General features: G+C 45.5%; 1 protein-coding gene across 1 annotated transcript in view; it reads right to left on the reverse strand.

Moving 5' to 3' along the window:
• Positions 1 to 15,215, reverse strand: part of LOC138354707 (dipeptidase 1-like) — a 184,276-nt gene that overhangs the window by 23,812 nt on the left and 145,249 nt on the right. Inside the window, exon 6 of the mRNA XM_069309129.1 lies at positions 3,167 to 3,343. Within this exon, the coding sequence (XP_069165230.1) occupies positions 3,167 to 3,343 (177 nt within the window). The remainder of the gene's footprint in view (positions 1 to 3,166; positions 3,344 to 15,215) is intronic.

The raw sequence follows: 15,215 nt of genomic DNA on the forward strand, positions 1-15,215 counted from the left end.
GTGGGCATTTGAAGGCATAGACGACGTTGGTCTCTTTTAAAGCGTACTGCTTTGTGTCTGGAGAGTTTCTCATGAGTAGGCTGGCCGTTTTTCTGATATATATTATATTATATATATTATATATATATAATAATATATATATATATATAATATATATATATATATATATAATATATATTATATATATATATATATATATATATATATATATATATATATATATATATATATATATATATATATATATATATATATTATTAAATATGACCGAAAAAGTAAGATTAGTAATTCTAACACGAATTTTCTTGATCTTTCTTATGTTTCTTTTTACTGTTGATGGTAATTGAAAAATCAATTCTCCAAAATTCATTTTTATTTCTAGTCTGACGCGACACCTGAGCGCGTTTCGTAAAACTTATTACATTTTCAAAGACTTTAGTTTGCACACACACACAACTATAACTGAATAGAGCTTAAACATCTTCGATTTTTTATACCTGCATTTGGGTGAGGTGATATGTTACAACAGTTTTGGATGAGGTGAAAACAAACTTTCAACACAAGACAGAACACGAAACAATGGGCGTTAAAGGTAAGAATGGAAGTAATTGCAGAGGGCCTATTGGCCCATATTTCTTAATGCTTCTATATTGGAGCGGAGTGTTGAAGTGGGTAGAATATAGTTGTGCATTAATTGACTATTGATTGCTGGTGTTTACTTCTTGATGTGTAGTGCCTCGCAGATGGCAAGCCGCCTGCTATCGCTGTATCTATCGATGATTTCTGTGTTGTTTGCTAAGATTTCTCTGGTGATGGTTTGGTTGTGGGAAGAGATTATATGTTCTTTAATGGAGCCCTGTTGCTTATGCATCGTTAAACGCCTGGAAAGAGATGTTGTTGTCTTGCCTATATACTGAGTTTTTTGAGGCTTACAGTCCCCAAGAGGGCATTTGAAGGCATAGACGACGTTGGTCTCTTTTAAAGCGTTCTGCTTTGTGTTTGGAGAGTTTCTCATGAGTAGGCTGGCCGTTTTCTTGGTTTTATAGTAAATCGTCAGTTGTATCTTCTGATTTTTGTCTGTAGGGATAACGTTTCTATTAACAATATCTTTCAGGACCCTTTCCTCCGTTTTATGAGCTGTGGAAAAGAAGTTCCTGTAAAATAGTCTAATAGGGGGTATAGGTGTTGTGTTAGTTGTCTCTTCAGAGGTTGCATGGCGTTTCACTTTCCTTCTTATGATGTCTTCAACGAAACCATTGGAGAAGCCGTTGTTGACTAGGACCTGCCTTACCCTTCAGAGTTCTTCGTCGACTTGCTTCCATCCTGAGCTGTGGCTGAGAGCATGGTCGACATAAGCGTTAACAACACTCCTCTTGTACCTGTCTGGGCAGTCACTGTTGGCATTAGGCACATTCCTATGTTTGTTTCCTTAGTGTAGAGGAAAGTGTATCCCTTAGTGTATTTAAGTCTCAAACATTTTCGTTCCAACACCATTTCTGTTGGACTTTTTCTGCCAGTTCATAATACCATGCCTATGAGTCGGGGTTGGATCGAGCAAGAAGAGGCATTAAAGCCCCATATAAAGTTAGATACGAAAAGAACCCGGTTACTAGTTAATTGAGGCGACTTATGACTTTTATATTGTGTGACTTTTTGCTTGTTCTAATAGATGATTATATAGATGGTTTTACCTGGAGCATACCTGGAGAGGGTTTGAGGAGTCGTTCTACTCCCGTAGCCCGGCCAGGGGCCAGGCTTCACTTGTGACATTTGATCCATTGTTTTGGTTTAATTTCACATCATTACGTTAAAAACACTAATGTTATGAAATATCAATGTGATTTTTTTTAACAAAGAGAAATACGTTTTATGATGTTTTTTTATTGTGAATATCATGAGTGGTTTGAAACACTCTCGATAAAAACGGATTTAATTTGAATTTTTTGCTGTATTTGAGGACCTTGTGAAGCAAGCTTCTGGGAGTGACCAATCTGCGGCTCATTTCTGGTAGTACTATTTGTCTTGTTATCTTTCTGTAGTTTATGAGGCTTAGAATATATCACTAGAATTAAGTTTTAAAATGTTAGTGCACCGTTGGCGATACTGTCTGGGTAAATATGCTTCAGTCAGAGAGTGAAGTCTTACTGACCATCACTAAAGGTATTGGTGTGAACACTGCTGCAAGTTGAACTGATTGATGAAGATTAAGCCACCCAAGAGGTTGCACGGGTATGAATAGCCCGTAGAAATATGTTTACTCGTGTTTAATATCCTCTCACACATCCGAATGTTGTCTCTTATTCCTCCTCCACACCTCACCTCCCATATATTAACCTTCCCAAACCTGTTACTCCTCACCATTTGGTCACCATTTGGCCTGGGAGACATCTCCCGTCACGCAGGGTGCAGTTGCGCCTCCACAGATCTCCAGTATCATCTTTTGATACTGGTAATGGCTCAAAAGGGCCACCGCTTACGGGCTATTCATGCCCGTGCCACCTTTTGGGTGGCTTGATCATCATCAGTCAATCAATCTGTTACTCCACCCTTGTTCACCCATATGTCCTCTTCCTCCCCAGTACCCCCAACAACTTGGACTGGACGGTAGGGCGACGGTTTCGCTTCATGCAGGTCGGCGTTCAATTCCCGATCGTCCAAGTTGTTGGGCACCATTCCTTTCCCCGTCCCATCCCAAATCCTTAACCTGACCCCTTCCAAGTGTTATATAGTCGTAATGGCATGGTGCTTTCCCCTGATAATTCCTTTCCCTTAAAAGAAATTATCAAGGGAAAGGACTTGGCTTGAGAACTGTCACTTGTGGCAGTTGATACGAGTACACGAGAGAGAAGATTCCTCTCTTTCCACTTACATCTTCTCACCTCTAGTTCTCTCTCGTTGTTAAATCTGCTTGTCTGTCGCTACTCATCAGGTCTGTCCAGGCTGTTTATCATTTCAGTATGACTGCATGTCTGTCTCACCCCCCCCCCCTCTCACTAGATCCCTCTAACTCTCTCCCTCTCAACCACTCTCTTCTTCCCTCTTTCTCACTCGCACTATATTTCTCTTGCTCCCCCATATCTCTCTCTCTCTCTCTCTCTCTCTCTCTCTCTCTCTCTCTCTCTCTCTCTCTCTCTCTCTCTCTCTCTCTCCACAAGGTACTACTCACCAGCTTCCTGAGGATGTCGTCAGGGACGTTCCTGGGGTTCTTGCAGATAGCGTAGACAGAGGAGTGACTAAAGATAACAGGCGCCCTTGAGACCTCCAGTGCTGCCTTCATCGTTGCCTGAGACACATGAGACAGGTCCACCATCAAGCCCAACCGGTTCATCTCCCTCACCACTGTCTGGGGTGAGATAATGAACGTTCGGGTCTTCCTGCTGGTTTTCATCAAATATGACGTATAGTGATACATACTCTTTCAATGCTAACAACACTATTCTCCTGGCGTGAACTCTAGCTCCTGGACCCCCCTCACCCTCAACACAGTGTGTAGTCATACATATTGCAGAGGGAACTGTGTGGGAAGACGTAATTGCTTGATGTTATTTGGACGTGTGGTGTCCGGGCTGGTAGTGTCTCCAGTACGGGGCGGACCTGTGTGCTGGACCACGTGTGGTGTCCGGGCTGGTAGTGTCTCCAGTACGGGGCGGACCTGTGTGCTGGACCAGGTGTGGTGTCCGGGCTGGTAGTGTCTCCAGTACGGGGCGGACCTGTGTGCTGGACCAGGTGTGGTGTCCGGGCTGGTAGTGTCTCCAGTACGGGGCGGACCTGTGTGCTGGACCAGGTGTGGTGTCCGGGCTGGTAGTGTCTCTAGTACGGGGCGGACCTGTGTGCTGGACCACGTGTGGTGTCCGGGCTGGTAGTGTCTCCAGTACGGGGCGGACCTGTGTGCTGGACCAGGTGTGGTGTCCGGGCTGGTAGTGTCTCTAGTACGGGGCGGACCTGTGTGCTGGACCAGGTGTGGTGTCCGGGCTGGTAGTGTCTCTAGTACGGGGCGGACCTGTGTGCTGGACCAGGTGTGGTGTCCGGGCTGGTAGTGTCTCTAGTACGGGGCGGACCTGTGTGCTGGACCAGGTGTGGTGTCCGGGCTGGTAGTGTCTCTAGTACGGGGCGGACCTGTGTGCTGGACCAGGTGTGGTGTCCGGGCTGGTAGTGTCTCTAGTACGGGGCGGACCTGTGTGCTGGACCAGGTGTGGTGTCCGGGCTGGTAGTGTCTCTAGTACGGGGCGGACCTGTGTGCTGGACCAGGTGTGGTGTCCGGGCTGGTAGTGTCTCTAGTACGGGGCGGACCTGTGTGCTGGACCAGGTGTGGTGTCCGGGCTGGTAGTGTCTCTAGTACGGGGCGGACCTGTGTGCTGGACCAGGTGTGGTGTCCGGGCTGGTAGTGTCTCTAGTACGGGGCGGACCTGTGTGCTGGACCAGGTGTGGTGTCCGGGCTGGTAGTGTCTCTAGTACGGGGCGGACCTGTGTGCTGGACCAGGTGTGGTGTCCGGGCTGGTAGTGTCTCTAGTACGGGGCGGACCTGTGTGCTGGACCAGGTGTGGTGTCCGGGCTGGTAGTGTCTCCAGTACGGAGCGGACCTGTGTGCTGGACCACGTGTGGTGTCCGGGCTGGTAGTGTCTCTAGTACGGGGCGGACCTGTGTGCTGGACCAGGTGGACTCACCAGTACCTGTCTGTACAGGTGAATGGCTGGTCTTGCGATATTGTAGACAAGATGTTTCTCTTTCTCGTAACCAAGGCAGTTGGACGCTATAGAGAATCATTCCATATAGTTAACGTGGATGTGAGTCACATGTCAGCTAGCTTTCACACTTGCATAAGTTATACAATAATTAACTTGTCAATGTGTTTGAATAATTATACTTGAATATAAGAGCATCTGTTTAGATATCCATGTGTCCACTTTAAATACCGCAGTGATTAGTGCATCATTACGGAGTTAAAGTAACGGAGTTCCAGCGAGAACTATGATCATATAGTTACAACCTCATGCCCCTGAGGTTGTAATATTGGCGTAGTGCAGTACGGCACTTCCTACAATGATAATCCCCGGTGATAATCGAACACGGAACTATTAGTGAATATTTTTCTTTCAGCCTGGATTGTGTGTCCCATACTAACTAATGTTGTGCTCCCAACATTATAATTAAAAGTACGATGCCAAAATCCTGGCAATTAATTACATAATCATAGTAAATTTAATTTCATGAGCGATATCCATCAGAACATAGTTGACACCTGTCTTGAGTCGATTGATCCTTAGTGAAGACCAACACAACAGACGATGGAAGATTCTTGTTAGTGATTTTTGTCCAAGTCCATAATAATTAATGTATTAATTATCTAGATAACAGCAGTGACTCCACTGCCATCACTTGACTAAGTCCAGGTTCACTGGTGCAATTACCGCACGGCCGCGGTCGAGAACAAGAAGTATCGAACAGTCCCTTCATTTGGGGGAGTTGATGGTGTGCACTTAATAATAATAAGGCTGGGTTAATCTGAACAATCGCTCTTGGCAACTCTTTCGGACTTATCAATGTTTCAACTTGTTGAAAACACATCAGTGAGGGCTGGGGAGCCACCAAGGTTGTGAGGCAGCCATCAGTGAGGGCTGGGGAGCCACCAAGGTTGTGAGGCAGCCATCAGTGAGGGCTGGGGATCCACCAAGGTTGTGAGGCAGCCATCAGTGAGGGCTGGGGAGCCACTAAGGTTGTGAGGCAGCCATCAGTGAGGGCTGGGGATCCACCAAGGTTGTGAGGCAGCCATCAGTGAGGGCTGGGGATCCACCAAGGTTGTGAGGCAGCCATCAGTGAGGGCTGGGGATCCACCAAGGTTGTGAGGCAGCCATCAGTGAGGGCTGGGGATCCACCAAGGTTGTGAGGCAGCCATCAGTGAGGGCTGGGGAGCCACCAAGGTTGTGAGGCAGCCATCAGTGAGGGCTGGGGATCCACCAAGGTTGTGAGGCAGCCATCAGTGAGGGCTGGGGAGCCACGAAAGGTTGTGAGGCAGCCATCAGTGAGGGCTGGGGAGCCACCAAGGTTGTGAGGCAGCCATCAGTGAGGGCTGGGGAGCCACCAAGGTTGTGAGGCAGCCATCAGTGAGGGTTGGGGAGCCACCAAAGGTTGTGAGGCAGCCATCAGTGAGGGCTGGGGAGCCACCAAAGGTTGTGAGGCAGCCATCAGTGAGGGCTGGGGAGCCACCAAAGGTTGTGAGGTAGCCATCAGTGAGGGCTGGGGAGCTACCAAAGGTTGTGAGGCAGCCATCAGTGAGGGCTGGGGAGCCACCAAAGGTTGTGAGGCAGCCATCAGTGAGGGCTGGGGAGCCACTAAGGTTGTGAGGCAGCCATCAGTGAGGGCTGGGGAGCCACTAAGGTTGTGAGGCAGCCGCTTGTGCAGCGTGAACCCACATTCCATATCATACTAAAACGATCTGATCAATCGGATTTAATCAATTATTTCATCATATTAGCAAAGGTTCAGTGCGCTGCACTATTCATTACCTTTTCCTTGTCTTTATTCATTCTGTCTATCATTTGAGAGAATCAAATTGCCTTCTCGAGGAACACGATGTCTGTTCCCGATAAGGTATCCAACAGGGATCTCTCCTTGACCCGCTCCATTTATGTTTAGTAATTAAAGACATTACGGAAAGTCTGGCCATCTAAAATATCTTCTTCTACGACTATGACAACATAGCTATGGCTATAGATTTTATCTTGGAAGCCACTATAAAAACTAGAAAGAAAGGAGGCAACCCAGGTCACGTCTTGAACCCTTTTAGATGTGAAAATGTCTATTAGAAATCAAGCATCATAAATCGAATAAATGTTCTCCTTACGGAAGTTCACACAAGCAGCTCAATAGACAGTACTCTATTTGGAGCTCCTTCCTGCCCAACGGCCAGACCGCTGGAAAAAAATTTCTGAACTAAAGCATCCTGTCATCCAGCCATGATCGTACCCCACAGAAATCAGTCACTGATGTATATAATATCGACAGTTCCAACCAAAAAGATCAAAGAAAGAAAGAAAACCACCACTTAATATAACTCTTCCTTGACCTAGTATAACCCTAATGAATACTAAATTAGCCATAAAAAATTAATAGTTTTGTCTTTGTAACATTTATATCAGCCATGGACAGGGTAGGATAGTTGTATATGTTTCTCCGTTGCACATTAAGGTATCCCACTGGTGTTCCAGTAGAACAAAACGTGAACATACTGAGAATACATCGGCCCATATTTTGTTCATTTCATTCATAACAGTTATCAAATCTTTCATTTTTGGTTGATGTGTTACCTAAATATTTAGGCAGCCCATCTTTAGGGTTGCCTAAATTTTAATATCTTATATATTTTGGGGTAAGATTAACCCTAAATAAATCTTTAGGGTTTTAGTACCTTTAACGCAACGTGTACAGTAAAGCTAGTAGGCGGGGCATTAAGAGCTAGACCTCGCTTCCCCGAGGTCACTGATAGGCAAGCACTCATAGGTAAACACACACACACACACACACACACACACACACACACACACACACACACACACACACACACACACACACACACACACACACTTCTGTTCTTCTAACACTTCTGTTAGAAATTGTTCACGACTTTTGTTAGGCCAAAGCTAAAATATGCAGCGGTTGTGTGGTGCCCATATCTTACGAAGCACATCAACAAACTGGAAAAGGTGCAAAGACATGCTACTAAGTGGCTCCCAGAACTGAAGGGCAAGAGCTACGAGGAAGGGTTAGAGGCATTAAATATGCCAAAACTAGAAGACAGAAGAAAAAGAGGTGTAATATCACTACATACAAAATAGTAACATGAATTGATAAAATCGATAGGAAAGATTTCCTGAGACCTGGAACTTCAAGAACAAGAGGTCATAGATATAAACTAGCTAAACACAGATGCCGAAGAAATATAAGAAAATTCACTTTCGCAAACAGAGTGGTAGACCGTTGGAACAACTTAGGTGAGAAGGTGGTGGAGGCCAAGACCGTCAGTAGTTTGAAAGCGTTATATGACAAAGAGTGCTGGGAAGACGGGACACCACGAGCGTAGCTCTCATCCTGTAACTACACTTAGGTACTTACACTTAGGTAATTACACATACACACACAATGAAACACACACAATATTATCTGGGAAATTATATTCTTCAAGAGACAGAAAGAGAAAAAGACTTGGGATGGGGGGGGGGGGGTTGATATCACGCCAGACCTTTCCGCTGCAGCCCATATCAAGAGGATAACATCAGCGGCATAAGTCAGGCTGTCTTAAGAACGGCATTCAGAAACTTGTGTAAGGAATCATTCAGAACTTTGTATACCACATATGTCAGGCCAATCCTGGAATATGCGGCTCCAGCATGGAGTCCATAAGGATAAGACTAAATTGGAAAAGGTTCAAAGGTTTGCCACCAGACTAGTACCCGAGCTGAGAGGTATGAGTTACGAGGAGAGACTACGGGAATTAAACCTCACTTCGCTGGAAGACAGAAGAGTTAGGGGGGGACATGATCACCACATTCAAGGTTTCCAAGGGAATTAATTGGGCAGATAAAGACTGGCTATTTAACACAAGGGACACACGCACTAGGGAACACAAGTGGAAACTGAGTGCTCAAATGAGCCACAGAGATATTAGAAAGAACTTTTTTAGTGCCAGAGTGGTTGACAAATGGAATGCATTCGGAAGTGATGTGGTGGAGGCTGACTCCATACACAGTTTCAAGTGTAGATATGATAGAGCCCAATAGGCTCAGGAACCTGTTCACCTGTTGATTGACGGTTGAGAGGGGGGACCAAAGAGCCAGAGCTCAGCCCCCGCAAGCTCAATTAGGTGAGTACAATTAGGTGAGTACACACACACACACACACACACACACACACACACACACACACACACACACACACACACACACACACACACACACATACATCACAAACACGATATGACACCTTGGTAAGAGGGACCATATATCTCCCTCCTCAGCTCCCTTCCTCTCTCCCCCTCCTAGCTGACACTTTTCCCTCTCTCTCTCTCTCCGTCTCCTTCCATTAGCTCCCCCTCTCTCCTCTCCCTCTCCCCTCTCACTAGATCCCTCTAACTCTCTCCCTCTCAACCACTCTCTTCTTCCCTCTTTCTCACTCACACTGTATCTCTTTTGCTCCCCCATCTATCTCTGTCTGTCTGTCTGTCTGTCTGTCTGTCTGTCTGTCTGTCTGTCTGTCTGTCTGTCTGTCTGTCTGTCTGTCTGTCTGTCTGTCTGTCTCTCTCTCTCTCTCTCTCTCTCTCTCTCTCTCTCTCTCTCTCTCTGCTCTTTCTCATCCTGCTCTCTCTCTCTCTCCCTCTCCCCTTCTCCCTCTCTCTTCTCCCTCTTTCTCTCTGCCTTCTCTCCCTCTCTCCCATTCTCTTTCACTTCTCTTTTCGTCCTCACTCTCTCCCTCCTCTCCCTCTCTCTTTCTTCTCATTCCCTCTCTCTTCTCTCTATCTTCCTCCCTCTTTTCCTCTCTTTCTCTCTCTCTCTCTCTCATCTTTCTCTCTCTCATCTCTCTCAACTATCTCTCTCCCCCCCTCCATCTCTCTCATAGGGTTAAAACATGGCTGGGGGACTATCTCGAAGAAGCATCCGCATGTAGAAAAACATGGTAGAGACAAACTCAAAGGATGGGGTGGAACAGGAAGCCTGGAGGATGGGGTGGAACAGGAAGCCTGGAGGATGGGGTGGAACAGGAAGCCTGGAGGATGGGGTGGAACAGGAAGCCTGGAGGATGGGGTGGAACAGGAAGCCTGGATTCTGGGAATATTCCATCAAATGTGGGATGAATTCAGTGAAGGACTGATGGTAATGAGGGAGACGGTAACCAACCTGCAGGATGAACTAAGGGCAGCAAAGGAGGACATAAGAAGCCTGAAGGAAACTCCTTCCCAATTCCAGACACAAACCATACTTCAGGGAGAGGGTGAAGCTACTGTTTAGGGGACTTCTGCAAAAGAGGGTTGTTTTGTAGAAGTGTTTAAAAAGAGCCCTAAAGCTAGGTGTGCAGTTAGGGAAGTTGCCATGGAAGTGGCTTCTATTCAGGAAGCAGCTAAATGCACTAGCCAGCTGATAGAGAGGAAAAGAGCAGTAGTAATAGTAGGCATTAAGAGACAAACAGGAACCAGTACAGTGGGAATTTGAGACAAGGACAAAAATGAAGTTAATGAGATCCTTAAAGGGGTACAGATGGAGAGGGCTGACCAAAATATTGAAAAAGTTTTCAGGATCGAACGGTACAACAAGGACAGAGACCGACTGATAAAGGTGGTACTCACAAGCGAGAGAACAAAAGAGGACTTGTTAGCAAGGAAGAGCAGACTAGCAAATGTACAGAAGTTCATAAATGTATTCCTGCAGAGGAATATGACAAGGGACGAGAGAATGAGGGCAGCAGCCATGAGGAGGGAGCACAGGGAGAGAGAAAGGAATCAGAGAGCCACAACCCTGAGCCCTACAATCCCAGAGGGGAATGGGGAACCCTCCACAAGCAGCTCAACTGACACAGAGAGAAGCACCTCCACATCCTCCCACCCAATAGTGCCCTACCTGCCCCAACCCCTGGTACCCAAGGTGCCCACCTTGGCATCCTCCCCCCACTCCCTCCTCCCTAGGATCTCCCTTCTCTCCCCCAACCCTTCACTAATCCTCCATGTCCCCCCTTCTCCCCCACCCTCAACCCCTCCATTCTCCCCCACCCCCCAAAACTCTACAGTATCCCCCACCCCCCTGATCCCTCCCTTCTCCCCCACTCTCCTAAGCCCTCCCTTCTTCCTCAACCCCCTCAACATTCCCTTCCCCCAACCTCCCCCCCCCCTAAGCCCTCCTTCCTTTTATGCCCACCAAGCCCCTCATTCCCCCAAACCCTCTCTTTCATGTCATACCCCACCAAGCCTCCCCTGCTCCCACACTCCTCAAAGCCTCCCCCTTCTCACCCCCACCCACAAGCCTCCCCCACCTCCCCACCCCCAAGCCCTCTTTTCTCTCCAACCCCCCTCAAGCCCCCCCCCCTACACCACCCTCCCTGTACCAGATCCTCCCAGCCCCCCCGCACACCCCAGATCTCCCAGGTCCCCCTTCATAGGCCCTCCCATCCCGGTCCCTCCCCGTTTCCCTGCTTCAGGGGAAGCAATAGGATCTGAGAATGGACAGAAGAGAGTCAGTTTCAGGGTGCTGTACTCGAACATAGATTGGATCACAAGCAAGGCAAGTGAACTAATAAAATGAGCACAAGAAGTGAACCCAGATGTAATCGGACTCACAGAAACAAAACTCTCAGGAATCATAACGAATGCGGTGTTTCCCCAGGACTATACTGTAATAAGTAAAGAAAGGGAAGGAAAGGGAGGAGGTGGTGTGGCCCTACTAATAAGAAAGGAATGGAGTTTCAAAAAGATGGTCATCCCAGGCTGCAAGGGATTCACAGACTACATAACAGGCACCATGACAATTGGAGGGCCAAAAGTAATATTAACAGTGATATAAACCCATCCACCAAATAACAGAAGACCAAGGCAAGAGTATGACAACAACAACATGGCAGTTAACACTATAATTGAGAATGCAGCATCTGCTGCCTGAAGAATCCCATTTGCTCATCATGGGGGACTTCAATCATGAAAGGATAGACTGGGAGAACAAGGAACCACATGGAGGAGAGGATACTTGGAGAGCCAAACTAATGGAGGTGGCGACAAGAAACTTTCTAAGCCAACATGTCAGGGAACCCACTAGGATGAGAGGAAATGATGAACCAGCGAGACTCGACCAAGTTTTCACTCTGAACGACTCCGACATAAGGGAAATCAATTTTGAGGCCCCAGTAGGAATGAGCGACCACAGTACACTGGTGTTTGAGTATCTGGTTGAAGAAGGGTTATTGAACTCAAGGAGGCGGAACTGAAAACAAAAGGCTGGCAATCCGTAAGATAAACTATGAGATAAGAAAATTCCTAACAGATATAACATGGGAAATAGAGCTCAGGGGAAACACGGCCCCTGAGAATAGGAGATGAAGTACTTCATGAAACGGACAGAGAGAAAGATCTAGGGGTTGATATCACACCAAACCTGTCTCCTGAAGCCCACATCAAAAGAATTACGTCTGCAGCATATGCGAGGCTGGCTAACATCAGAATAGCCTTCAGGAATCTGTGTAAGGAATCATTCAGAATCTTGTATACCACATACGTAAGACCAATCCTGGAGTATGCGGCCCCAGCATGGAGCCCGTACCTTGTCAAGCACAAGACGAAGCTGGAAAAAGTTCAGAGGTATGCCACTAGATTAGTCCGAGAACTAAGAGGCATGAGTTACGAGGAAAGGCTGCGGGAAATGCACCTTACGACACTGGAAGATAGAAGAGTAAGGGGAGACATGATCACTACCTACAAAATCCTCAGGTGTATTGACAGGGTAGACAAGGATAAACTATTTAACACTGGTGGTATGCAAACAAGGGAACTCAAATGGAAACTGAGTACCCAAATGAGCAACAGGGACGTTACAAAGAACTTTTTCAGTGTCAGAGTAGTTAACAGGTGGAATGCATTAGTCAGTGATGTGGTGGAGGCTGACTCCATACACAGTTTTAAATGTAGATATGATAGAGCCCAGTAGGCTCAGGAATCTGTACACCAGTTGAATGACGGTTGAGAGGCGGGACCAAAGAGGCAAAGCTCAACCCCCGCAAACACAACTAGGTAAGTACACGCACGCACGAAAGATCTCACACCCACTCGCAAGCACACAACTGTTACGGGCTGCTTCCTGGGTGTGTGTGTGGGTATGAAAAAAAAATAGTTAGCAGTTACAGTTCATTGACAGTTGAGAGGCGGGCCGAAAGAGCAGAGCTCAACCCCCACAAACACAACTAGGTGAATACAACTAGGTGAATACACCCACACACACACACACACCCAGGAGGCAGCAGATACACTGCAGCAGGCTCCAGGAGTATCATAATTACCTAAGTATTGTGGTGCAGGTAGAGAGCTGCAAGTGGTGTCCCAGGATACATGAAGGTATAGGGAGTTTGGAAAAAGTAAGAGATATAAGAAATTAGTTAAAGCGAGTGAAAACCATGATAGATAAAGCTGGTATTTTAAAACAGAAGACTGTCAGCAACAAAGATGGCTGCTACCACAGGGGAGAACAACACTCGAACAGAGGAATCTTTCAAAGGATTCTCAGCCCACGATATAATGAACGAAGGTTTTCTTGGCAGGTTAGTCACTATTAAGGACTTGCTGAAGAAATTTGAAGAAAAAGTTGTGAAATTGGTATAAGAAAATGAAGGTCTCTAGATTGAGTTTCGTAATTTAGAAGAAAATTGTTTCCAGCAAGGTAAGGAAATTACCTACTTGACTGAAAAGATAAGGATACAGGAGGTACAAATCAAGGAACTAGTAAAAATAACGAGATGTGGGAAATGAAGAGGGGGTGAATTTCAAGAAATTAACATGAAAATAAACTCCTATATGAACAACTTAAAGTAACCCTACAGGCTAACATATTGTAAGGTAAGGATATGCTAAGAGAAACTTCACTGATACCTCAAATAGAGGAAATTAATGTTTAAGAAATAAAATCTTTAAGAAAATAGTAGGGTTAGGAAAAGGCCTCACAACAAAGGAAAACGTCAATGATTTTATGAGGATAGGCAAATATAAGAATGGCAAGAATGGTCCCTTAAGGGTGATATTTAATGGACTGAAACAAATGACAGAAGTGCTTAGGAGTGCCAGAAAACTGCAGAATGATGAGGATGGGAAACTTTGGTCATTAAGACGAAACTTCTCAAAGGAAAACAGAGAAATGCTAAAATTAAACCTTGAAGCGAAACGTCTAAATGGAAACAGAAACGAAGGAGGAAAATATTTTTTCTACAAGGTGAGGGATTGGAAACCTGTGAAATAGTGCATAAAATCAAACGAACAATATCATTAGAGACAGGGGTGAGTAAAAGACAAAGGAAGTGGGAGCATATATGGGAACATATATACCCATCTTGTGGGCGGTAGTGAGAAGTGTTACAGAGACACATAATGGGCTCAAGGATTGAACCCCACAATTCATTTAGCTAAGCTAGTTAGCGATCTTGATGAGCTAGTTACAAAATTCAATACACATCGTCACATCAACAATGGGCTCGAGACCGAACACAAATACAGTTTCTAAATTAAGCAACCGACATATATGGGGAGGTAGTTGCACAGTTGATATGTTTATCCTACACACCGCCCCCCCATCCAGTGGACAGCAGTGGATAGGTTACAATCACTTAGTTACTACCTTCAGTTAGCAAACTGGGGATATTTTGCTAAGATTTCTGGTAGCAGATCATTTCGAATGAAATATTTTCACATCTCTGAAAATTTTGCTATAGAATTGTCTCTGAATTCACGTATCTTTTTGCACTCCATCACATAGTGACGGAGGGTGTGCGAATAAGTTTGACACAGTTTACATGTGGTCAGGTCTACATCAGCAGATAATGAGAATTCCCAGAGATACTTGTAACTGAGTTTAACCCGAGCAGTAGTAACATATAGAAGTCTGCTGATTTTATTGGATGATCCATAGATGTGTGGCTCCTCTTGCATGATAGTATGATGATAGATGGAATTACTGGTGTCTTTTCTTGAAGTTCTTTGTGTACTATTTTATTTTGTTGAAGTTCTTTGTGTACTATTGCTCTCATACTGCTTATTGAGAATCCAAGGACAATCTCAATTTCACGTTTAAAGGCAGATTCTTTGGCTAATTCAACGGGTCTATCATGCATTCGGAGGCCACCATAAAATGGACTCATGTTGAACTCCACATCAAATGGACACCTATTACCAACATTAATAATTTTGTTGTATTTGTGTCTAGCTTCGGACACGAGCATGTTACAGTTATGTCTTAAAGAGTTGAGAGCAATTAAGAATGATAAAGAGTCACTTACAATTAATGTATCAATTTTGGAGACGTACACATTTCAGTGCAAGAAGCAAGGCAAATAGTTCTGTCTGAAGGGTTGAGGCAAAGTTGTTTATACGGATTCCCCACTCAAAATATAAGCCATTGCCCATTGTCAGGACAACTGCACTTCCAGCTGCACCCATTAGGCAGTGTAGGAAACCATCAGTGTATATGGTTTGAGAGAGAGAAGGC

This window comes from Procambarus clarkii, chromosome 6 (genome assembly GCF_040958095.1).
Source record: "Procambarus clarkii isolate CNS0578487 chromosome 6, FALCON_Pclarkii_2.0, whole genome shotgun sequence".
NCBI lineage: Eukaryota > Metazoa > Arthropoda > Malacostraca > Decapoda > Cambaridae > Procambarus > Procambarus clarkii.